The following is a 25735-nucleotide window of genomic DNA, read 5'->3' as shown; positions in this document are numbered from 1 at the left end:
TGTCGTTCCTCTTTTATATCCTCTGGGAGGGGCCATTCACCGTCCACCTGTGGTTTTACTCCCAAGTCGATCCTTGTTTCTTAGCTGTTCCCTTCTCCTGGCAGTTCTCCGCATGCGCACACTGGGAACAGGCTCCAGCTGTTCTTCTGCCTCACTGATGTCTGATTCCGAAGGCAGCTGATAACTGTCAGACGGCCCTGGCCCCCTCTCTGCCTCCGACACAGAGCCCTCATCAGAGCCTCCCCCAGACTCCAGGACTGGCCCAGGTTCCACCCCAACCTCCCCACTGTCCGAATCTGCTGCCAGCTCCACTGGCCACTGACGAGCCACAACTACTGGTTCTTCAGTATACTACGAAGTTACTCCTTTCCCCTGTCCAATGCTTAAAAGGCTCTTTAATGCGACTCATTTGATTCTCTTGTATGTCCGTTGAAGAGTGAGTTCCTGACTCACTTTGCTTCTGTCTCCCTTAATCTCAGAAGCGGCTCTTCAAGCCCGGGCAGTCCTCGACTTGCGACCGCAGTTGAACCCAAAATTTCTGTTGCTAAGCGAGACATTTGAGTTTGGCCCCCATTCTATTACTTTTCGTGCGCCAGTCGTTAAGTGAATCGCTGCCATTGTTAAGTTGGTGACACGGTTTTTTTTTTTTAGTGAATCTGGCTTCCCTATTGACTTTCCTCGTCGGACGGTCGCAAAAGGGGATCACGTGACCCCCCCCCCCCCCAGGACACTGCAACCACCGTAAATATGAATCGGTTGCCAAGCGTCTGAATTTTAATCAGATGACCACGAGGGAAGCTGCAATGGCCATAAAGCAAGAAAAACAGTTGTAAATCACATTTTTTCCCCCAGCGTTGTTGTGACTTTGAGTGGACTCTAAATGAACTGCCTGTGAGTTGAGGACTACCTACATTAAATTAAACTTTAAGAAGTTTGGAATCCTTGGAAGACTTCAACTCCCAGAATTCAATTGCTGGCTGGAGAATTCTGGGAATTGAAGTCCACCCATTGTTGAGATTGAGAAATATGGTTTAGAACAGTGTTCCCCATCGTTTTTAAGACCGATGGACTTCAACTCCCAGAATTCAATTGCTGAGTGGGGAATTCTGGGAATTGAAGTCCACCCATCTTAAAATTGCTGAGGTTAAGAAATATGGTTTAGAACAGTGTTCCCCATTGTTTTTAAGACCGATGGACTTCGACTCCCAGAATTCAATTGCTGGCTGGAGAATTCTGGGAATTGAAGTCCACCCATCTTAAAATTGCTGAGGTTAAGAAATACGGTTTAGAGCAGAGTTCCCCATTGTTTTTAAGACCGATGGACTTCGACTCCCAGAATTCAATTGCTGGCTGGAGAATTCTGGGAATTGAAGTCCACCCATCTTAAAATTGCTGAGGTTAAGAAATACGGTTTAGAGCAGAGTTCCCCATCATTTTTAAGACCGATGGACTTCAACTCCCAGAATTCAATTGCTGGCTGGAGAATTCTGGGAATTGAAGTCCACCCATCTTAAAATTGCTGAGGTTAAGAAATATGGTTTAGAACAGTGTTCCCCATCATTTTTAAGACTGATGGACTTCAACTCCCAGAATTCAATTGCTGCCTGGGGGAATTCTGGGAATTGAAGTCCACCCATCTTAAAATTGCTGAGGTTAAGAAATACGGTTTAGAGCAGAGTTCCCCATCGTTCTTAAGACCGATGGACTTCAACTCCCAGAATTCAATTGCTGAGTGGGGAATTCTGGGAACTGAAGTCCACCCATTGTTGAGGTTGAGAAATATGGTTTAGAACAGTGTTCCCCATCATTTTTAAGACTGATGGACTTCAACTCCCAGAATTCAATTGCTGAGTGGGGAATTCTGGGAATTGAAGTCCACCCATTTTAAAATTGCCGAGTTAAGAAATATGGTTTAGAGCTGAGTTCCCCACCGTTTTTAAGACCGATGGACTTCGACTCCCAGAATTCAATTGCTGAGTGGGGAATTCTGGGAATTGAAGTCCACCCATCTTAAAATTGCTGAGGTTAAGAAATACGGTTTAGAGCAGTGCTCCCCATCGTTTTTAAGACCGATGGACTTCGACTCCCAGAATTCAGTTGCTGCCTGGGGGAATTCTGGGAATCGAAGTCTTAACCATCTCCCAGTTCCTGTGGTTGAGAAACTCTATTGGTATGGGTAGGAAAGTGTGAGGAGTAAGACCCCCTCCCCACCTCGCTGCCCTGCTGCCAATAGAGACCTTCAGGGCGACTTCTTTTGCCTCCCCCTCCCCAGTTCTCCTGCGCCTCCCCCAGCCACAGCAACCCGGAGAACGCCTGCGAGGTCTGGGTCTGCAACAGCGACGGTTACGTGGGCCAGGTGTGTCTGCTCAGCATCCGGAAGGAGCCCATCGTGGAGGCCTGTATCGCAGTCTGCTCCGCCCGGATCCTGTGCATCGCCTCCGTGCCGGGCCTCAAGAGGACCTACAGGTAGCAGCCCTGCCAGCCCCCCACCCACCCTCTTTTGACCTCTGGGGGTGCTTGAGGTGGACTCTGCTTGGGGATCTCTAGAGGTTTCCCCAAGAGTCCCGCTGCAGAAGGAGTTTTTGCTTCATGCATTCATTCAGAAAAAAAAAATATACGGGCCATGTTTTTTATGGAAGGGAGGGGAGGAAAGGAGAAAAGGAAGGAAAGGTGGAGAGAGGAGAGGAGAAAAGAAAAAAATGGTGGAGAGAGGAGAGGGGAAAAGGAAGGAGAAGAGAAAAGGAGAAAAGGAAAGAGAGGAGAAAAGGAAGAAATGGTGGAGAGAGGAGAGGAGAAAAGGAAGGAGAGGAGATGAAAAGGAAGAAGAGGAGACTGAAAGAGAGGAGAGGAGAAAAGGAAGAAATGGTGGAGAGAGGAGAGGGGAAAAGGAAGGAGAGGAGAAAAGGAGAAAAGGAAAGAGAGGAGAAAAGGAGAAAAGGAAAGAGAGGAAAAAAGGAAAGAAAGGTGGAGAGAGGAGAGGAGAAAAGGAAGGAGAGGAGCAAAGGAGAAAAGGAAAGAGAGGAGAAAAGGAAAGAAAGGTGGAGAGAGGAGAGGAGAAAAGGAAGGAGAGGAGATGAAAAGGAAGGAGAGGAGGAGAGGAGAAGGAAAGAGAGGAGAGGAGAAAAGGAAGAAATGGTGGCGAGAGGAGAGGGGAAAAGGAAGGAGAGGAGAATAGGAGAAAAGGAAAGAGAGGAGATGGAAAGGAGGAGATAGGAGAAGAGAGGAGAGGAGAGAGGAAAAGGAAGGAAAGGTGGAGAGAGGAGAGGGGGAAAGGAAGGAGAGGAGAAAAGGAGAAAAGGAAAGAGAGGAGAAAAGGAAGGAAAAGTGGAGAGAGGAGAAAAGGAGAGGAGATGAAAAGGAAGGAGAGGAGGAGAGGAGAAGGAAAGAGAGAAGAGGAGAAAAGGAAGGAAAGGTGGGGAGAGGAGAGGAGAAAAGGAAGGAGAGGAGATGCAAAGGAAGGAGAGGAGGAGAGGAGAAGGAAAGAGAGGAGAGAAGGAAGAATGGTGGAGAGAGGAGAGGGGGAAAAAGGAGAGGAGAATAGGAGAAAAGGAAAGAGAGGAGATGGAAAGGAGGCGATAGGAGAAGAGAGGAGAGGAGAAGAGGAAGGAAAGGAGGAGATTCTGGTAATCATTTTGATAATTTCCCCCAGATTTTTTCCCCAGTTTTTCCCCAGGATTCCCACCTTTCCGGTTTAATTTGAGGGGGGGGGGGCAATTCTAGGATGTGGGGAAACTTTCTGTATCTTTTAACATTCAGTCCTAGCCTTGTTCTAACGCGGCCAGCATCTTTCAGTAAAAGAACCCATCGTTTCAACCAAATGGAGTCAAGGGTCTTTCTTTCCTGAGGGATCAGTCCGGGGCAGGTCTGACACTAGAATTACATGTAACAATGCTCCACCCCTCATTTCCTCTTTGCAACGCTTCCTTTCCACCAGGGAACGTCCAGCCTCTCTGGCCAGCCCCGCCTCGGAGCCAGCAAATCCCACCCTGGATGAGACGGCACCTCAAGCCTGTTTACACATCTCCATTTCTGGTTCTTCTCTGGAGATCTCGGAGCCGGTGGATACCGCTGGCAGGGAACTCGTCCCCTTTGACAGCGATGATACCGACGACGAGTCCTCGCCGAGTCCTTCCGGAACCCTTCAGAGCCATTCCACCATCTCCAGTTTTACAAGTGAGTTCTCGGCTTCTAGACAAAGAGGATATGGTGACATGTAGAGATTTGGGGCCCACCAGTGGCCAGTGGAGATGTCAGCAGATTCGGACAGTGAGGAGGTTGGGGAGGAACCTGGCTTGTCCTGGAGTCTGGGGAAGGCTCGGACGAGGGCTCTGTGTCGGAGGCAGAGAGGGGGACAGAGAGAATGAGAGAGAGAGAGAAAAGAGAGGGAAACAAATCAGGGGGAAAGAAAGGAAGAGAAAAGAAAGAAAGAAAGAAAGAAAGAAAGAAAGAAAGAAGAAAGAAAGAAAGAAAGAAAGAAAGAAAGAAAGAAAGAAAGAAAGAAAGAAAGAAGAAAGAAAGAAAGAAACTAACTTTCTCAGACCTATGACGAAAGCAATGGCAAGCTAGATCTCTTGCCAAGAAAACTGCAGTTTGCCAGGAGACACAAATTGGAATCAAAGTCTGATTTTTAAAAAAAGAAAATAACAGAGATGGCAAAAAAAAAATTGCATCTGAAAATAAGATTGTTTATAATTTTGGATAACATATTATATTGTCAAACTCAAAAGGCTTTTGATACTTAATTGGCATCATCATCATCTCTCTCTCTCCTCCCTCTCCCCCCCTCGGAGGGTCTGTCGTCCCTTGTGGAAAACACAACAAGGAACTCCTCGGCTCCTTGTTCCCCCCCCCAAAAAAGTCTCTTTTTTTGTTGTTGTTGGCCATTGGTGGTCACCGCATATCGTCCTCGGCGATACGCTCTTCCCCCCCCCCTTCGAAATGCGCAAGGACGGGACGAAACGGCGCAGATCCTTTCATTAAAACGCCCTGTATTACAAAGGCATTTTAATAAAAAGATCGTGATGATCTCAGCGCCTCACCAGCCATAAACCTCACCGCACGTCACTGCTTACAACCATTTTTGTCCACCGGGGCAATTTTAAAACGGGTGGATGTCAACTTCCGGAATTTCCCTGGCCCCCCTGGGGAGTTCTGGAAGTGGAAGTCAGAATAACAGAATCAAAGAATAACAGAGCTGGAAGGGACCTTGGAGGTCTTCTAGTCGAACCCCCTGCTCAGGCAGGAAACCCGATACAGGTAGTCCTCGACTCACAACGCAGTTCATTTAGTAACCGTTCAAAGTTACCATGCCTCTGAAAAAAGTGACCCGTGCCCGGTTTTCACACTTACGACCATTGTAGCATCCCCACAATCAAAATTCGAATGCTTCTCTCATATTTATGACGGCTGCCGTATCCTGGATCACATGTGATCTCTTTTTGTGGCCCTCTGACAAGTCAACGGGGAAGCCATATTCACTCTGCAAACCGTGCCACTAATTTAACAATTGCAGTGATTCATTTAACAACGGTGGCAAGAAAGATAGTAAAAGAGTCAGAATCCACTTAACGAATGTCCCACTTAACAGAAGTGTTGGGCTCAGTTGGGGGTCATACATTGAGGCCTTTAGGTACCGCAAAAGTCCCATTCAACACATACACACTCTCACACAAAAACACACACAGAGTTGTTGTTTTTAAGCCCATTTCTGGGGTAAAAATCCTCCCGGTTCGGCTGTGAGCCACGCTATCATTGGAAGCTTTTCCCCACTTTTCAAAGCATTTTTTTTTCCTGCTGGTTTGGGCGAATAGGCAGGGGAAAAAAGCTTTAAAAAGTGGGGAAAAAGGCTTCCCACGATCGTTGGAAGCTGGTTTTTTCTTTTTCACTTTTTAAAGCATTTTTAAGCATTTTTTCCTGCCTATTCGCCCAAACCAGCAGGAAAAAAAATGCTTTGAAAAGTGAAAAATGTGGCGTGACTTGTGGGGGGTCATGTGACTGGGTGGGTGTGGCCAGCTTTCACTTTTTTTCACTTTTAAAGCATTTTTCCCCTGCCTATTCGCCCAAACCAGCAGGAAAAAAAATGCTTTGAAAAGTGAAAAATGTGGGCGTGACTTGTGGGGGTCATGTGACTGGGTGGGTGTGGCCAGCTTTCACTTTTTTTCACTTTTTAAAGCATTTTTCCCCCTGCCTATTCGCCAAACCAGCAGGAAAAAAAATGCTTTAAAAAGTGAAAAAAGTGGGCGTGACTTGTGGGGGGTCATGTGACTGGGTGGGTGTGGCCAGCTTTCACTTTTTTTTCACTTTTTAAAGCATTTTTCCCTGCCTATTCGCCCAAACCAGCAGGAAAAAAAATGCTTTAAAAAGTGAAAAAGTGGGCGTGACTTGTGGGGGGTCATGTGACTGGGTGGGTGTGGCCAACTTTCACTTTTTTTCACTTTTTAAAGCATTTTTTTCCTGCCTATTTGCCCAAACCAGCAGGGAAAAAAATGCTTTAAAAAGTGAAAAAGTGGGCATGACTTGGGGGGTCATGTGACTGGGTGGGTGTGGCCAACTTTCACTTTTTTCACTTTTTAAAGCATTTTTTTCCCTGCCTATTCGCCCAAACCAGCAGGAAAAAAAATGCATTAAAAAGTGAAAAAAGTGGGCGTGACTTGTGGGGGGGTCATGTGACTGGGTGGGTGTGGCCAACTTTCACTTTTTTCACTTTTAAAGCATTTTTTCCCCGCCTATTCGCCCAAACCAGCAGGAAAAAAAATGCTTTAAAAAGTGAAAAAAGTGAAAAAAGCTGGCCACGCCCACCCAGTCACATGACCCCCCCAACAAGCCACGCCCACAGAACCAGTAGTTTAAAAAAAAATTAGATTTCACCACCACTGCCCGTTTCCATCAACCAAGGCTGAGTTGCTTTAATAAACATTTTTTAAAACCAGCTTTTTTTTCCCACCACCCACCGGAAAGGCACTTAGTCAAAGCAGCATGGAAGCATGTGAGCACACAAACAAACTCCGTTGCCTTTCGGTTCCTAAGAAACAGGCCTTGCATTACCTAGCAAAATGTCCAAATATTTGTGCTCCCTTGGAAGCTTCCCTTGTTTATCCACTTCGAGAAGAGCAGCGTTGATTAAGAGCCGAGACGGAATAATGTGACGTCTTCGGCCTAAAATGAGAGCTTGTTATCGGAGGATTTTGTTATTGTTTATATTAATGCTGTAGCCGGTGTCAAGATGGTGCGATGTGATAGCCTGTTAATAAAAAAAAAATGCACTGGAATAAACCAGCCAAATAAAAACACTCCCTCCTAAAACACACACACACACACACTAAGGTAAAGGTTCCCCTCGCAAAGATGTGCCAGTCGTTCCCGACTCCAGGGGGCAGTGTTCATCCCCGTTTCAAAGCCGAAGAGCCAGCGCTGTCCGAAGACGTCTCCGTGGTCATGTGGCCGGCGTGACTCAATGCCAAAGGCGCACGGAACGCTGTTCCCTTCCCACCAAAGGTGGTTCCTATTTTTCTACTTGCATTTTTTACGTGCTTTCGAACTGCTAGGTTGGCAGAAGCTGGAGAAGTCACGGGAGCTCACTCCGTTACTAGAGATTCGAACCGTCAAACTGCCGACCTTTCTGATTGACAAGCTCAGCATCTTAGCTACTGAGCCACACGTTATACACACACACACACACACACACACACACACACACATATATGGTGTATTTGTGCTGATAAATAAATAAAGGGAGACTAGTATAGATCTATTTCAAGCTATTTAGCTCTCATCAGCTAGCCATACCCTTACTGGATTTGAACCTGGGCTATATTACATACTAGGCAGACTTCTTAGCCATTAGGCCACAGGCTCTTATCCGTTATCAGCGAAGCCAGGGTGAAAGGTATCTATTAGATAATTACAACCCCTGGTATGCCCAAATATGGGAGGAAGATCACTACTTCCATTCTCTGTCCTTCGGCTCGTCACAAGAGACCATCCAGGCAGAAACCCAATATTTTTACTGTTGCCTTTTTGTTACATTTGGTGTATTTGTGCTGATAAATAAATAAAGGGAGATTAGTATAGATCTATTTCAAGCTATTTAGCTCTCTCTATATATACACATACATACATACATACATACATACATACATACATACATACATACATCAAAAGCTGCAGTCCGTCATTTGAAACAGTATAAAGCCATTTATTCTAGCAGCCATTTAAAAATAGCAGCACATATCTCCAAGCATAACTTCCTGTTTATCTATAAACTCATTTTCCCAAGTTGGTGCCTGCTTCACTTCTCCAAAATTCCTGCCAGAGGGTGTTCAAAGCTGTGATTCGATGAAGCTCAAGAAAGAAAGGATTCTGGGTTTGGGAAAGGACTTCTAAACAGAGGAGATACCGAGAACCCATCAGAGAAAATAAATAAGGGCAACAACGGAAAGGAAGGGGAATGAGGAGGGAAAAGAAGAAAGGGTAAAGCAGAGGGGGTAAGGGAGGGGAATTAAGAGGAGGAGAGAGAGGGTACAAAAAAGGAGAAGAGAGGGGGAAAGTGAGGGAAGAAGAAAGGAGGAAGGATGAGGAGGGAAAGGGAGAAATAGTAAAGCAGAGGGAGTAAGGGAGGGGAATCAAGAGTAGGAAAGAGGGTAAGAAGAGAAGGAGGAGGGGGGGAAGAGGGGAAGGAGGGAGGATGAGGAGGGAAAAGAAGAAAGGGTAAAGCAGAGAAAGTAAGAGGGAATTAAGAGTAGGAGAGAGGGGATTCTGGGAGTTGAAATCCACAAGTCTTAAAGTTCCCAAGTTTGGACACTCCTGCTCTAACCAGTCATAGAATCTACCCCATGTCTTGACGTTCACAGATAGTCCTCACTTACAACATTTATTTAGGGAACCGTTCCAAAGCACAATAGCGCTCAAAAAAGTGACTTATGGCTGCTTTTACCCCCGTGGTCATGTGATCAAAATTTGAACGCTTGCCAACTGACTCCTATCTATGACGGTCGCAGTGTCCCGGGGATCATTGTGACCTTCTGACAAGCAAAGTCAATGGGAGAAGCCAGATTCACTTAACATCTGCGCGACTAACTTAACAACTGCAGTGATTCGCTTAAGAACGTTCGTGAAATAGGGGGAATTTCACTTAGAACTGTGTCGCTTCATCATCATCATCATCCTCTTTTAACGGCCCCATAATCCCTTGTGGGGTGGAGTCTAGGCAACTGAATGGAGCTGAATATTTACTGGCCAGATGCCACTCCTGTTGCCAATGAGGAGTTTTGTTTTCAGCAGGTATATTCTCAATGTGCCGAGAGAGAGAAGTATCTGACTCTACCGAGGATCGAACACACCGCCTCCTGATTGGGAGGCGAGAGCGCCACCTCTAGGCCTCTACGCACCGCTCTTAACAACTGCTTAGTAGCAAAAAAAATATTGACTCCCCATAGTTTACTGTCCCATTTCCTTCCCCAGATGAGGAGATCCCAGCTCTAAAGACGTGACAGCGGAGACCACCAGCTCGGAAGAGGAGCAGGATCCCAGCAGCTTCCTTCCGATTGGCCACCAGATCGCCGAAAGCCCCATGGACGGCCGAGCAATGAGACGATCCAGTCAAGGCTCCTTCACCAGGGCCAGCCTAGAAGACCTGTTGAGCGTGGATCCGGAGGCTTATCAAAGCTCCATGTGGCTGGGCACAGAGGATGGGTGGTAAGGAGACCCTGCCTGGATATCCCGCCAGGCCCGCTGCTAAGAGCGATGGCGGAACGAGAGTTCTCGGGAAGAGTCGCCAAAGTCCTCCTCCTCCCCCCCCCAAAAAATAAAGCCACTTCTTTTCTAGCACTGATGATACTCTCTGGTTGGGTCAAGAAGGCAGCCAAGCTCAGAGAGTACCAAAGACATCACAGTCCTCCCCTCCCTCCCTTCTTGTACTGATGATGTTACCTAGTTGGGTGATGAAATGTCTACAAGAAAACATCCACGCTTAAAGAATGAAAAGGCCCCCAAGGTTCTCCTCCTCCTCCTCCTCCTCCTCCTCCTCCACACTCCACTCCCTTGTAGCACTGATGGTGTTACCTAGTTGGGTGATGAAATGTCTACAAGAAAACATCCACGCTTAAAGAATGTAAAGGGCCCCAAAGTTCTCCTCCTCCTCCTCCTCCTCCTCTTCCTCCTCCTCCTCCTCCTCCTCCTCCTCCTCCTCCTCCTCCTCCTCCTCCTCCTCCTCCTCCTCACTCCACTCCCTTGTAGCACTGATGGTGTTACCTAGTTGGGTGATGAAATGTCTATAGAAAACATCCACTCTTAAAGAATGTAAAGGGCCCCAAAGTTCTTCTCCTCCTCCTCCTCCTCCTCCTCCTCCTCCTCCTCCTCCTCCTCCTCCTCCTCCTCCTCCTCCTCCCCCTCCTCCTCCACACTCCACTCCCTTGTAGCACTGATGGTGTTACCTAGTTGGGTGATGAAATGTCTACAAGAAAACATCCATGCTTAAAGAATGTAAAGGCCCCCGTAGTCCTCCTCCTTCTCTTCTTCCTCCTCCTCCTCCTCCTCTTCCTCCTCCTCCACACTCCACTCCCTTGTAGCACTGATGGTATTACCTAGTTGGGTGATGAAATGTTTACAAGAAAACATCCACGCCTAAAAGAGTGTACAGGCCCCCACATTTCTCCTCCTCCTCCTCCTCCTCCACATTCACTCCTTCCATAGCACTGATGATGTTCCCTAGTTGGGTCATGCAACGGCCCAACTCAGACACAAGGAAGCTCAGAGAGCAAAGAAAATCTTAGGGCAGTTTTTCATCAGCCCACTTTGTTACATCGAACAAAGTTGTGGGTCGGATGTGTTTGTGTGGCCTCCGCATCCAGACCTCCTGTCTCTTCTGTTTGGATTGCAGCATCCACGTCTACCAGTCTTCGGACAACATTCGCAACCGGAAAAACAGCCTGAAGATGCAACATTCGGCCTCCGTTACCTGCATTTTGTAAGTGTCAGAGCACATTTAGCACCTGTACTCCAAAGTGGTTTATATATCTGTGCGGTTTAAGGAAAACAACACCCGATTTTGCCACACATGGTAAAGGAAGGAATAGAAAAGCGTGAAGACCAAGAGATTCAGTGAAGGAAGGAGAGTTTAGAAGTTCTGAACATGGAGAAGCCATCAGGAGTGGAATTGGGGTGGGAAAGGAAGGAAAGGATACGCTACTACATGACTTGGATGGTTCTCCTTCCCATCAACCATGAACAGCCTGCCTGTTGACGTTCGGGGACCTCCATTCCAGGGGAATCTCAAGCCCAAGATTGGACAATCTATTTGGCTGGTATGATTTGGGGATTCCTAACCTGGTTGGACTAGAAGACCTCCAAGGTCCCTTCCAACTGTAGGACTCTATCATTCTCTGATTCCTAAGGTCCTTTCCCGCCCTAAGAGTCTATGATTTTGACTTCCGAGGTTCCTTCCAGCCCTGGGAATCTATGCTTCTGTGATCTCCAAGGTCCCAAGGACTCTATGATACTGGGAATCTATGATACTAGACACCCTAGGAGTCTATGCTCCTGGGATCTCCAAGGTCCCTTCCAACCGTAGGACTCTATCATTCTCTGATTCCTAAGGTCCTTTCCCGCCCTAAGAGTCTATGATTTTGACTTCCAAGGTTTCTTCCAGCCCTAGGACTCTATGCTTCTGTGATCTCCAAGGTCCCAAGGACTCTATGATACTGGGAATCTATGATACTAGACACCCTAGGAGTCTATGCTCCTGGGATCTCCAAGGTCCCTTCCAACTGTAGGACTCTTATCATTCTCTGATTCCTAAGGTCCTTTCCCACCCTAGGAGTCTATGATTTTGACCTTCCAGCCCTAGGACTCTATGCTTCTGTGATCTCCAAGGTCCCAACCCTAGGAGGCTACGCTTTGCGATTCCTAAGATCCTTTCCCACCCTAGAAGTCTATGCTTCTCCAAGGTTCTTTCCAGCCCTAGAAGTCTATGATACTGGGACCTCCAAGGTCCATTCCCACCCTAGGAGTCTGTGCTTCTGGGACCTCCAAGGTGCTTTCCAACCCTAGGAGTCTATGCTCCTGGGACCTCCAAGGTCCCTTCGAACCCTAGGAGTCTATTGTTCTGTGACTCCTAAGGTCCTTTCCCGCCCTAAGAGTCTATGATTTTGACCTCCAAGGTTCCTTCCAGCCCTAGGACTCTATGCTTCTGTGATCTCCAAGGTCCCAAGGACTCTATGATACTGGGAATCTATGAATACTAGACACCCTAGGAGTCTATGCTCCTGGGATCTCCAAGGTCCCTTCCAACTGTAGGACTCTTATCATTCTCTGATTCCTAAGGTCCTTTCCCACCCTAGGAGTCTATGATTTTGACCTTCCAGCCCTAGGACTCTATGCTTCTGTGATCTCCAAGGTCCCAACCCTAGGAGGCTACGCTTTGCGATTCCTAAGATCCTTTCCCACCCTAGAAGTCTATGCTTCTCCAAGGTTCTTTCCAGCCCTAGAAGTCTATGATACTGGGACCTCCAAGGTCCATTCCCACCCTAGGAGTCTGTGCTTCTGGGACCTCCAAGGTGCTTTCCAACCCTAGGAGTCTATGCTCCTGGGACCTCCAAGGTCCCTTCGAACCCTAGGAGTCTATTGTTCTGTGACTCCTAAGGTCCTTTCCCGCCCTAAGAGTCTATGATTTTGACCTCCAAGGTTCCTTCCAGCCCTAGGACTCTATGCTTCTGTGATCTCCAAGGTCCCAACCCTAGGAGGCTACGCTTTGCGATTCCTAAGATCCTTTCCCACCCTAGGAGTCTATGCTTCTCCAAGGTTCTTTCCAGCCCTAGGAGTCTATGATACTGGGACCTCCAAGGTCCCTTCCCACCCTAGGAGTCTATGCTTCTGGGAGCTCCAAGGTGCCTTCCAACCCTGGGAGTCTATGATTTTCCCCCCCAAGACTTTGCAATTTCAGTTGTGGGAATGGATCAGTGAATAAAAAGCATTTAACGATGTATTTGGGATAACACACCCCAGGTTTAGCATTAAACCGAGATGAATTATCTATTTTACTGCTCTTTCTGGCCCACAACCATATCATGTGAGAATGGGTTTCCAAGAGGCCCAGATTTATCCGACGTAAAGTGTGTGATTTTCCCCCCACCCCTCAATATTACTGTGATTTATATTAGATAAATAAAGGAGCGCATGGAAAAAGAGTGAAGCATCCACTGGAAATTGGGCAGCATATCAATTTGATAAATCGTTATTGTCATTCTGCAGGTATCTGGATAACCAGGTGTTCGTATCTCTGGCCAATGGAGAACTAGTTGCCTATCAGAGGGAAGCAGGTAAAATATCTGAATATCATAAATATCTCCCACATAAGCACCCATCACCTTCCAGGTTCCGCCACAAAACCGCGTTCGACTAAAGCGCGCTCCACGAAACCGCGTAGCTGACATCATCACAGGGCGACAACAGCGCGGAGACAGAAGCACGCTGTAAACGCTAAACCTAAAATTAACCCCTAAACCTAACCCCCCTAAACCTAATCCTAAACCTAACCCTAAATCTAACCCTTAACCTAACCCTAAACCTAATCCTAACCCTTAACCTAACCCTAAACCTAACCCTAACCCTTAACCTAACCCTAAACCTAATCCTAACCCTTAACCTAACCCTAACCCTAACCCTTAACCTAACCCTAAACCTAACCCTAATCCTAACCCTTAACCTAACCCTAAACCTAACCCTAAACCTAACCCTTAACCTAACCCTAAACCTAATCCTAACCCTTAACCTAACCCTAACCCTTAACCTAACCCTAAACCTAACCCTAAACCTAACCCTAAACCTAACCCTAAACCTAACCCTTAACCTAACCCTAAACCTAACCCTTAACCTAACCCTTAACCTAACCCTAAACCTAACCCTTACCTTAAGTTGAATCGGCTTGCTTTCAAAGCGCTATTTAAAGCGCCCTTCTTTCTCCGCGCTCGCTGTTGTCGCCCTGTTGATGACATCAGCGACGCGGTTTAATTGGGCGCGCTTTAGTCGAGCGCGGTTTTGTCGTGCCACGCACCTTCCATTGTGTTTTGGCTCAAAAAAGGCTTCTAAGGAGCATTTTCTCCTCCTTCTCCCACACTTGGCTGAAGTTGCGTTGAAAATGCACTTAGTTGAATCCTAAGTTGCATTAGCTTTTTTTGGCTCCCACCTCCCATCATCCCCGTCCAGCAAAGCACTGGCCACTTCTGCTTTCCTATTCCAGATGGATTGAGAAAGTGGGGGCTTGTGATCCCACAGACCCAGGGACCCTCCGATTGGGAGAAGAGGGGGCCTTGCAAAATTTGGAGCACCTGTGAATCCTGTTTGGAGCAAAGGGAATAACACGATGGCAAAATTACTCCCCCCCAACTCAGACCCTCGTGCTGGGTTTTTTGATACGGGTAATGCCCCGTTTAGTGACCTTGACAAGTAGTCCTCAGCTTACAACCATTGGTTTAGGGACCATTCGAAGTTACAATGGCATTGGACAGTTATGACCCACTGCAGCGTCCCAGGGGTCACATGATCAAAATCCAGGTGCTTGGCAACTATCTCGTATTTATGACCGTCGTGGGGTCCCGTGATCCGGTGCATGCTGGTCTTTGTGGGCACCGGAGCTCCGGAAAACAACTCAAAAAATGGCCTAAAAACCAGCCAATAAACCAGGCCATTTATCAGCCGTTTTCAGGGCCTTTCTGGGGCTGAAAATGGCCAAAAAAATGGGCCGTTTCTCAGCTGTTTTTCAGACATTTTCAGGCTCTTTCTTGGGCTGAAAATGGCCCCAAAAAACCGGGCCATTTTTCAGGTCATTTTTCGGCTGTTTTCGGCGCCTTTCTTGGGCTGAAAATGGCCAAGAAAATAGGCCATTTTTCATGTCATTTGTCGGCCATTTTTGGGACCTTTCTTTGGCTGAAAATGCCCCAAAATGGGCCATTTCTCAGCTGTTTTTCAGCCGTTTTCTTGGCCTTTCTCAAGCTGAAAATGGCCAAACAAATGGGCTGTTTTTCAGGTAGTTTTTTGGTTGTTTTCGGGACATTTATCGGGGTGAAAATGGCAAAAAAACTGAGGCCGTTTTTCAGGCTGTTTTCCGGCCATTTTCGGGGCCTTTCTCGGGCTGAAAATGGCCAAAAAAATGGCCAAACCCGTTTTCTATTTTTCGGCTGTTTTCAGGGCCTTTCTTGGGCTGAAAATGCCCCCAAATCGGGCCGTTTTCCAGGTCATTTTTAAGCCATTTTCTTGGCCTTTCTCGGGCTGAAAATGACCAAGAAAACAGGCCGTTTTTCGTGTCATTTGTTGGCCATTTTGGGACCTTTCTGGGACTGAAAATGCCCCCAAAATGGGCCATTTCTCAGCTGTTTTGAGCCGTTTTCTTGGCCTTTCTCAAGCTGAAAATGGCCAAACAAACGGGCTGTTTTTCAGGTAGTTTTTTGGTTGTTTTCGGGACATTTATCGGGGTGAAAATGTCAAAAAAACTGGGGCCGTTTTATAGGCAGTTTTCCGGCCATTTTCTGGCCCTTTCTTGGGCTGAAAATGGCCCAAAAAACGGGCCATTTTTCAGGTCGTCTTTCGGTCATTTTCAGGACCTTTCTCGGGCTGAAAATGCCCCAAAAAAGGGGGCATTTTTCAGGTCATTTTCGGGACCTTTCTCGGGCTGAAGAAATGCCCCAAAGAACAGCCCTCAAATACCCCAAAAACAGGCATGCACACACCGGCCAGATGGTCTTCGAGTTTCATGGACGCACATGCCTAAAAGGTTCGCCATCCCTGTTCCAGGCTGATCCCCCTTTTGACTCCTTGACTCCCGGTTCTGCCACTTCTTCTCCTACGACCACATCCTCCATACAGCGAGTCGTCTTCCATTCAGGAGCATGTCTCTCTCTCTCTTTCTCTCTTCCAGGACGTTTTTGGGACTCTCAGAACTCCAAGTCTCTCTTGTTGGGCTCTCCGGGCAGCCCCGTAACCAAGATGGTGGCCGTGGGCGGGAAGCTCTGGTGCGGGTGCCAGAACCGAATCGTTATCCTCAAGACTTCTACGCTGCTTCAGGAGGTGAGAAGGGGCCAGGTCTAGCTCTTACCAGCTTCTGAAGGCAACATCTCCAGGGGTTCCAACACCAGGTGGACACCTGCCACCAGATTCCTCTGGGTTTCTCAAGGGATCTTGGGGAACCAGGAGACCGGTGATGGTGGGGATGGAGACCTCAAGCCCATAACTGACTTTGGGCCTCTAAAATAACACACACAACTGGAGATCATGAGGTTTTTTTGAGCGAGCTGCATCTTTCTGTTGCACGTTTGAGGCAAGATCCCGCGTGGTTGGTCTCTTGGTGAAAGTTGTTGGGAGGGAAATGAAATGAAGGTGGGTACCTCTCAGTCTGCAGGTGTGAAACCCAACAAGCAGAGGTCCACAGAGAGAAACCTCTACAGGTAGTCCTTGACCTACACTCACAATTGAGCCCAAAATTTCAGTTGCTAAGCAAGGGCAGTTGTTAATTGAGGTTTTGCTCCATTTTATGATCTTCTTTGCCACAGAAAACCCCTACAGTCATTAAGGGCACATCTTTCTCCTTCTGTCCTGGCTACTTTTTACACAGGCGCGAACGAGAGCATTTTAACAAACTGCATCCCTGTTTGGTTTGGTGGCAGCCAAGCCTCAAGGAGAAAGTCCCTACAGAGAGTGGTGAGGACAGTGGAGAAGATTATAGGAAGCTCGCTTCCCGTCATTCAGGAGACTGCTTATAAGCCCTATGTGGTTAGAGTGTTTAGTTCAGTTCAGTTGAGTTGCGTTTATTTATAGGCCGCCCTTTTCCCTGAGGGGACTCAGGGCGGCTAACAACTTATGGGAGGGGAAGACATACAATGACATAAAAACACAGTATATAGTTAAAATCAAACAACATTCATTCAACATTCGGGCGGGGGCAAATTATGGTCTTTACCCCCAGGCCTGGCGGGATAGCCAGATCTTAAGGGCCGTGCGGAAGGCCTGGGCGGTGGTGAGAGTGCGGATCTCCACGGGGAGATTGTTCCATAGCGTCGGAGCTGCGACTGAGAAGGCTCTCCTCCGCGTAGTCGCCAGTCGGCACTGACTGGCGGATGGAATTCGGAGGAGGCCTACCCTGTGCGATCTGATGGGACGCAGGGAGGTAATTGGCAGAAGGCGGTCTCTCAAATAGCCAGATCCACTACCATGGAGCGCTTTGTGGGTGGTAAGTAGGACCTTGAAGTGCACCCGGAGATCAACAGGTAGCCAGCGCAGCTCACGGAGGATCGGTGTTATGTGGGCGAACCGTGGTGCGCCCACGATCACTCGCGCGGCCGCATTCTGGACTAGCTGAAGTCTCCGGATGCTCTTCAAGGGCAGCCCCATGTAGAGCACATTGCAGTATTCCAGCCTAGAGATCACAAGGGCTCGAGTGACTGTTGTGAGGGCCTCCCGGTTCAGGTAGGGCCGCAACTGGCGCATCAGGCGAACCTGGGCAAATGTCCCCCTGGTCACAGCTGACAAATGATGGTCAAAACTCAGCTGTGGGTCCAGGAGGACTCCCAAGTTGCGGACCCTGTCTGAGGGGTATAAATTTTGTCCCCCCAGCCTGATTGATGGAACATTAGCCAAATTATTGGGAGGAAAACACAACAGCCACTCGGTCTTTTCCGGGTTGAGCACCAGTTTGTTAGCTCTCATCCAGTCTTTGACAGCCTCAAGGCCCCGGTTCATCACTTCCACCGCTTCATTGAGTTGGCACGGGGCGGACAGATACAACTGTGTATCGTCCGCATATTAATGGTATTTTATCCCGTGCCTCCGAATGATCTCGCCCAGCGGTTTCATGTATATCTTAAATAGTAGAGTTCGAAGCATTGTGAGAGACCGCACACACCCACTTTACGATCTGTTTCTGTTGCTCTCCTCTGGGAGGGGGTTTCAAAGTGTTTATAGCAGGACAACCAGATTTTTGTTACAGCTTCGTTCCCTGTGTCGTCCGTCTGGTAAACTCGCAAGATTCGTTTTTCTCGCCATAAACATGTATACATCCGAACTAGACTGTGTTGTTTCTCTGTGTTATGTAATGTATCTGGGTATATGCATAATTTTGTACGTACCTGTTTTTATATATTTTTATGTATGTATGTATGTATGTATGTATGTATGTATGTATGTATTCATTCATTCATTCTTTCATTCTTTCATCTTTATGTAGTGCATATTGAAGGTGGTGACCTTTGAGAGCTGTATATATTGAAATTTCATTTTAATATATGCCGATTTGTGTACATTCAAAGTGACAAAATTATTATTCTGTTCTATATTTCTTATTCTACCCTACTCTACTCTACTCTATTCTATTTTTCCTACTCTACTCTACTCTTTTCTATTCTATATTTCCTATTCTATTCTACTCTATTCTATTTTTCCTACTCTGCTCTACTCTACTTTATATTTCCTATTCTATTCTATTCTATTCCTATATTTCCTATTATATTCCATCTAAATTTCCTATTCTACTCTACTCTATTCTATTCTTTTCTATTCTATATATCCTATCCTATTCTATTCTATTCTATTCTATTCTATATTTCCTATTCTATTCTATTCTATTCTATATTCCTATTCTACTCTATTCTATTCTTTTCTATTCTATATTTCCTATTCTATTCTATTCTATTTTTCCTATTCTATTTCCCTATTCTTTTCTATTTTATTTTTCCTGTTCTGTTCTGTTCTACTGTACTCTATTGTATATTTCCTATTATATTCTATCTATATTTCCTATTCTACTCTACTCTATTCTACTCTTTTCTATTCTATATTTCCTATTCTTTTCTGTTCTATTCTATATTTCCTATTCTACTCTACTCTATTCTATTCTTTTCTATTCTATATTTCCTATTCTATTCTATTCTATTCTATATTCTCTATTCCCTATTCTTTTCTATTCTATATTTCCTATTCTATTTTATTCTGTTCTCTATTCTCTATTCCCTATTCTTTTCTATTCTATATTTTCTATTCTGTTCTATTCTATTCTATTCTATTCTATTCTATTCTATTCTATTCTATATTTCCTATTCTCTATTCCCTATTCTTTTCTATTCTATTTTTCCTGTTCTACTCTACTCTACTCTACTCTACTCTACTCTACTCTATCCATAACATGCTGTTAAGGGAATCTGGTTTTCCAACTGATTTTGCTTGCCCGAATGTCGCAAAAAGGGGATCACATGCCCCCAGGATTCTGCAACCGTCATAAATCTGAGTCAGTTGCCAAATAGCTGGATTTTGATCATAGAAATGTTGCAGTGGTCATACAAGCGTGAAAAACCGTCCTAAGTACCTTTTCCCAGTGCCGTTGTAACTTTGAACGGAAACTAAACCAACGGTTGTAAGAGGAGGACTAGCTGAACTCGCTCACTCCAGCGGCCATCATAATTTCAGCCAGCCCTTAATCAAATGGCCGTACACTGAGGAGTAAGAGACCCGAGTATCTTCATGAGAAATCAACCAGAACTTTCTGCTCTCCTCCGCAGCACACATTCCTGGTCGGGCAAGACAGCAACCGCAGCGTGACCTGCTTAGTGACGTCCAGCGTCGGGATTTGGGTGAGCCTCCAGGGCAGCGCCCAGGTCAGGCTCTATCATCCTGCCAGCTATGAGCAGTTGGCGGAAGTGGACGTCACCCCTCCGGTCCACAAGATGCTGGCAGGTAAGATGCCGGAAATCAGATGCCAATGCAGCTGCGTGCATGAGATTGCGGGATGCGTCTTTCTGCGTGTGGAAGCATGTATGTATGTCTTTATGAGATGGTGGCTGGACACGCTGCCATCTAAGACAGTGGGACCCTCAACTTTGGCTACTTGAAGATGTGTCTTGACTGAAGAATTCTGGGAGTTGAAGTCAACCCATAGTGACAGGGGAATTCTGGGAGTTGAAGTCCACCCATAGTGACAGGGGAATTCTGGGAGTTGAAGTCCACTCATACTGACAGGGGAATTCTGGGAGTTGAAGTCCACCCATAGTGACAGGGGAATTCTGGGAGTTGAAGTCCACCCATACTGACAGGGGAATTCTGGGAGTTGAAGTCCACCCATAGTGACAGGGGAATTCTGGGAGTGGAAGTCAACCCATACTGACAGGGGAATTCTGGGAGTTGAAGTCCACCCATACTGACAGGGGAATTCTGGGAGTTGAAGTCCACTCATAGTGACAGGGGAATTCTGGGAGTTGAAGTCCACTCATACTGACAGGGGAATTCTGGGAGTTGAAGTCCACCCATACTGACGGGAATTCTGGGAGTTGAAGTCCACCCATAGTGACAGGGGAATTCTGGGAGTGGAAGTCCACCCATAGTGACAGGGCAATTCTGGGAGTTGAAGTCCACCCATACTGACAGGGGAATTCTGGGAGTTGAAGTCCACCCATACTGACAGGGGAATTCTGGGAGTGGAAGTCAACCCACAGTGACAGGTGAATTCTGGGAGTGGAAGTCCACCCATAGTGACAGGGGAATTCTGGGAGTTGAAGTCCACCCATAGTGACAGGTGAATTCTGGGAGTGGAAGTCCACCCATACTGACAGGGAATTCTGGGAGTTGAAGTCCACCCATAGTGACAGGGGAATTCTGGGAGTTGAAGTCCACCCATACTGACAGGGGAATTCTGGGAGTTGAAGTCCACTCATACTGACAGGGGAATTCTGGGAGTTGAAGTCCACCCATACTGACAGGGGAATTCTGGGAGTTGAAGTCCACCCATAGTGACAGGGAATTCTGGGAGTTGAAGTCCACTCATACTGACAGGGGAATTCTGGGAGTTGAAGTCCACCCATACTGACAGGGGAATTCTGGGAGTTGAAGTCCACCCATAGTGACAGGGGAATTCTGGGAGTTGAAGTCCACCCACACTGACAGGGGAATTCTGGGAGTGGAAGTCAACCCACAGTGACAGGTGAATTCTGGGAGTGGAAGTCCACCCATAGTGACAGGGGAATTCTGGGAGTTGAAGTCCACCCATAGTGACAGGTGAATTCTGGGAGTGGAAGTCCACCCATAGTGACAGGGGAATTCTGGGAGTGGAAGTCCACCCATACTGACAGGGGAATTCTGGGAGTTGAAGTCCACCCATACTGACAGGGGAATTCTGGGAGTTGAAGTCCACCCACACTGACAGGGGAATTCTGGGAGTTGAAGTCCACCCATACTGACAGGGGAATTCTGGGAGTGGAAGTCAACCCACAGTGACAGGTGAATTCTGGGAGTGGAAATCCACCCATACTGACAGGGGAATTCTGGGAGTTGAAGTCCACCCATACTGACAGGGGAATTCTGGGAGTTGAAGTCCACCCATACTGACAGGGGAATTCTAGGAGTTGAAGTCCACCCATAGTGACAGGGGAATTCTGGGAGTTGAAGTCCACCTGTGTGTTGGCTAAGGTATTTTCGGAGTTGAAGTCCACATATCACAGTTCCAAGTTTGGGAACCTCTGAACTATATTAAAAACACTTGATGTAAGATAATTACATTATACATACATAATATTATTATGCTAACTGGAGAATTCTGGGAGTTGAAGTCCACACATGTTGGCTGGGGAATTTTGGGAGTTAAAGTCCATCCATACCGACTGGGGAACTCTGGGAGTTGAAGTCCACATATCAAAAGTCCCAAGTTTGGGAAACTCTGAACTATATTAAGAGCACTTGAGTTTGATACCTTACGTAATATTATTATATCGGCTGGGAGATTCTACACATTTTAAAAAGGCTCTGGATTCCAGTCATGTGGTTATGGCCACCATCTTGATTTCCAGAGGGGAAAGAGATATCAAGGCCAGACATCATCCCTGTGTCCGATTTTGCCTGCTGAAAAATGCACCCAAAGACTTTTACATTCACCTCTAAAAAGCAGCCACCGGTTGGATGGCCTTGCAGTCCAAGGGACTCAATGCAGGAGTCTCCTTCTCCAGCACCAGAGTTCAAAGGCCTCCATTCTTTGGCCCTCAGCCTTCCTTATGGTCCAACCTTCACAGCCATCCATGGCAACTGGGAAAACCATAAGCCTTGACTAGACACACTTTTGATTGGCAGGGTGATGTCTCTGCTTTTTAGCCTGCTGTCTAGATTTCCCATCGCTTTCCTCCCCAGGAGCAAGAGTCTTTTGATTTCTTGGCTGCAGTCCCCATCTGCGGTGATCTTGGAGACCCAGGAAAATCAAATTGGTCACTACCTCCATTTCTTCCCCATCTATTTGCCAGGAATTGAGAGGGCCGGATGCCATGATCTCAGTTTTCTGAATGTTGAGTTTCAAACCAACTTTTGCACTCTCCTCCTTCACCCCCGGCTGTAGGATCGGACGCCATCATCCGACAACACAAGGCGGCTTGTTTGCGGATCACGTCCCTCTTGGCCTGCAAAGATCTCCTCTGGATCGGCACCAGCGCAGGGGTCGTGCTGACCCTGCCCATCGCAGGCAACCCGGCTGCTCTGAAGACCCCGCCTCTCCCGGTGGGACTTTCCCAAGGCCACACCGGGCATGTCCGATTTCCTGACGTCCGTCGAGCTGCCCGAAGGGTTTAACGTCCTTTTCCCCCTGCCGGGAGAACCAGGTGAGATGGTCAGAATTTCCCAGATGATGACGGCAGATCAGGGGACCGAGTGAGATTGGATCTTAGAACGAAATCAGTACAGGTAGTCCAGTGGTGGGTTTCAAATGTTTTTTAGGACCTGTTCTGTAGGTGTGGCCTGTTTTGTGGGAGTGGCTTGGCGGTCATGTGACTGGGGTGGGAGTGGCCAACTTGATGTCACTCACCAGGAGATGCCATGGATGGGGTAAAATGCGGTGAAGCTCACTTAACAACGCTCTTGCTTAGCAACCAAAATTTTGGGCTCAATTGTAGTCATAAGTCAAGGACTATCTCTGCCTTCCTCTGTAGGGCAGCCTTGTCCTAGTAAACTCCTCCTCCTTTCTGGCAATTTTCCTCTCTGTTAGTCGTCATTTAGCAACTGCCTCGTTTAGAGACCGAAATTACGGTGGTGATGAAAAGACAATAGCAATAGCAGTTAGCAATAGCAGTTAGACTTATATACCGCTTCATAGGGCTTTCAGCCCTCTCTAAGCGGTTTACAGAGTCAGCATATTGCCCCCAACAATCTGGGTCCTCATTTCACCCACCTCGGAAGGATGGAAGGCTGAGTGAACCTTTGAGCTGGTGAGATATGAACCGCCGAACTGCAGAAAACAGTCAGCTAAAGTGGCTGCAGTACTGCACACTAACCACTGCGCCACCTCGGCTCTAATAGCACACCAATGTGCCGATCATCCCTGTCCCACTGTTCCCATTTATTTGTCCACATTTCCTATGTTCTTATTCATGTTTATTCTCATTCCTGTTCTCTTGTACATGAGTGACCAACTAAATCAATAACTAAAAGAAATAAAAATTTACGGCCTTTAATTTACAACCAATAATCACGGCCGATGGCAATGCAGTTAGTCCTTGACTTACGGCCACAATTGAATGCAAAATCGCCATTGCTAAGTGATACATTTGTTAAGTGAGTTTGGCCCCATTTTACAGCCTTTCCTGCTTAAGTTGCTAAGTGAATTACCGCAATTGTTAAATTAGTAACAAGGCCGTTAAGTGAATCGGGCTTGTCCGAAGGTCGCAAAAGGGGATCATGTGACTCCGGGACCTTGCAATCGTCATAAATATGACTCAGTTGCCAAGAGGCCAAAATGTTGATCATGTGAGCATAGGGACGCTTGCATCGTGTCGCAAGTGTGGAAACTAGTCGTAAGTCACTGTTTTGCAGTGCCGTTGTAACTTTGAATGGTCACTAAACAAATGGTTGCATGTCGAGGACTTAGCCACACAGGGCATTTGGCGTGATAGATTTTTGATAGATTCTGGGTGCAGAATTGTTTCTTGACCGGCTCCCTCTCTCGCCCACCTGCCCGTACAGGTACAGAAAAACCCAGCGAGTTGGACAAACGCGATTCCACGCGACTCCGGCCGTCGAAATCCAAAATCCTCGTGGTCAGCGGTGGCGATGGCTACGAGGACTTCAGACTCACCAACAGCAGCGAGACCGTGGGCCGGGACGACAGCACAAACCACCTCCTTCTCTGGCGAGTCTGATGTGGGTCAGAATGCCTCCCGCTCTGCCCACACCGGTCAGGGTGGGCCGGGGCAGAGAGCGAGAAAGAGAGAGAGAGAGATCTGAACTCCCGTCCTCGCCGTTCACACCTGAACGGGTACTCCTTTAGCTGTGCATCATTCTCCCACTTGACTGTCCCGTACGTCATGCGATTGCCTCCCGGAGGGAGCCGTGCCTTGAGGAGAATTGTTGCCGATCCCCGCCGAACGCCCCCCCCTTAGAACGTACACCCATATTGCACGCCTTGCACTTACCGCTGTCTCTTAAGAGTAACGGGGGGATGTGCGCGTGCATACGAGAGGCTGGAGGTGGGCTCGAGGGGCCACGCCGCTACGCAGAGGCCCCCGTGGGAAGGCCCAGAGAGGCAAAGATGGACCCCGTTTAAGAGAGGGATAGTCCGCTTGGCGGAAACGATTTGACGAGACTGTCCCCGGCTCGACCCGCCAAGGGATTGGATCTTGCGCCGGAGAAGGCGATCTCAGGAGATCTAGACAAAATCCAGAAATCTATTCTCCATCCAGAGCTCGATTCGCCCGCATGGTTCTTCAAAAAGGAGGTTCAACACCCCGCGAATCCACCCTAACACCTCCCGATACTTCGCTAGCCTTCCGATCACCTCCGTTTCGTTGTTTTAACGCTCCCCGGGAATTCCTTTTCCTCGCCACCAGGGTATACCAATAACTCGAGGGGGGCCCCTTTCGCTTGCGCATGGGTGCGCGTGTGTCTATTTTTCCCTCCAAGTGTATGTATAAATAATCTTTATTTATTGTTGATCGGAGCAAAGGGGAGCAAAGCGGGGGGCGGCACAGGATAGAAACTCTGTCGGGAGCTGAGGATTCTTAACGGATGTTTCCTCGTCTCGTCTGGAGTTGGTCCGAGTCACGATAACGGGAAATGTCCTCGCTCTACAGCAACGAGTAGAAGTTGCCTTGGTGGATACAGGAGGTTACGGCCTGTTGTAATGGAGTCATTCCAGAGTAGCTGTATGTGTGCGTGTTTGTGTGTGTGTGTGTGTGGTTGTTTATAAAGGGCTGGTTGGGAGAGAAAAAATTGTGGGGAAGGGAAGACCGTTAACAAGGGTTTCGAATAGTTTTTCTCATCCTGGGCAAATTTTAAAAACGGGCGGACTTCAACTCCCAGAATTCCCTGGCCACCTGGGGAATTCTGGGAGTGGGAATCAGAATCACAAGAGTTGGAAGGGTCCTTGGAGGTCTTCTAGTCCAACCCACCCCCCCTGCTCAAAACTGATACAGATAGTCCTCGGCTTACCACAGTCCCAGTTAGTGACCGCTCAAAGTTACGTCATCACTGGAAAAAAAAGTGACCGGCGGGTCGTTTTTCACCCTGCGTCATCACCTGATCAAAATTCAGGTGCTTGGCAATTAGTTCGTTTTATGACTGTGTCCCGGGGGGGGGGGTCACAACGATCCCCTTTTGCGACCTTCTGACAGGGAAACCCGATTCACTTACCAACCGCAGTGATTCACTTTTAACAACTGAGACACCCCCACACACAAAAAAGGTCCTAAAATGGAGCAAACCTCACTTAGCAACAGAAATTTGGGGGTTCCGTTGT

The 25735-nt window shown here is 47.4% G+C and overlaps 1 protein-coding gene across 1 annotated transcript in view; it reads left to right on the top strand.

The window, feature by feature from the left end:
* The window catches only part of ARHGEF17 (Rho guanine nucleotide exchange factor 17), a gene marked incomplete in the record, with an annotated part of 129533 nt that extends 104008 nt beyond the window's left edge, over positions 1-25525 (top strand). Inside the window, 10 exon segments of the mRNA XM_087722021.1 lie at positions 2273-2466; positions 3935-4177; positions 9460-9693; positions 10877-10963; positions 13246-13313; positions 15908-16056; positions 19536-19710; positions 22349-22542; positions 22544-22607; positions 23965-25525. Coding sequence (XP_087578147.1) covers positions 2273-2466; positions 3935-4177; positions 9460-9693; positions 10877-10963; positions 13246-13313; positions 15908-16056; positions 19536-19710; positions 22349-22542; positions 22544-22607; positions 23965-24140 — 1584 coding nt within the window.
* Positions 25526-25735: the final 210 nt, after the last annotated feature.

Source organism: Thamnophis sirtalis, unplaced genomic scaffold, assembly GCF_051295495.1.
Source record: "Thamnophis sirtalis isolate CommonGarterSnake01/CBP01778 unplaced genomic scaffold, rThaSir2_p1.2 scaffold_8, whole genome shotgun sequence".
Lineage (NCBI taxonomy): Eukaryota > Metazoa > Chordata > Lepidosauria > Squamata > Natricidae > Thamnophis > Thamnophis sirtalis.
The sequence above is the reverse complement of the archived record's forward strand: the minus strand, read 5'-3'. Positions and strand labels throughout refer to the sequence as shown.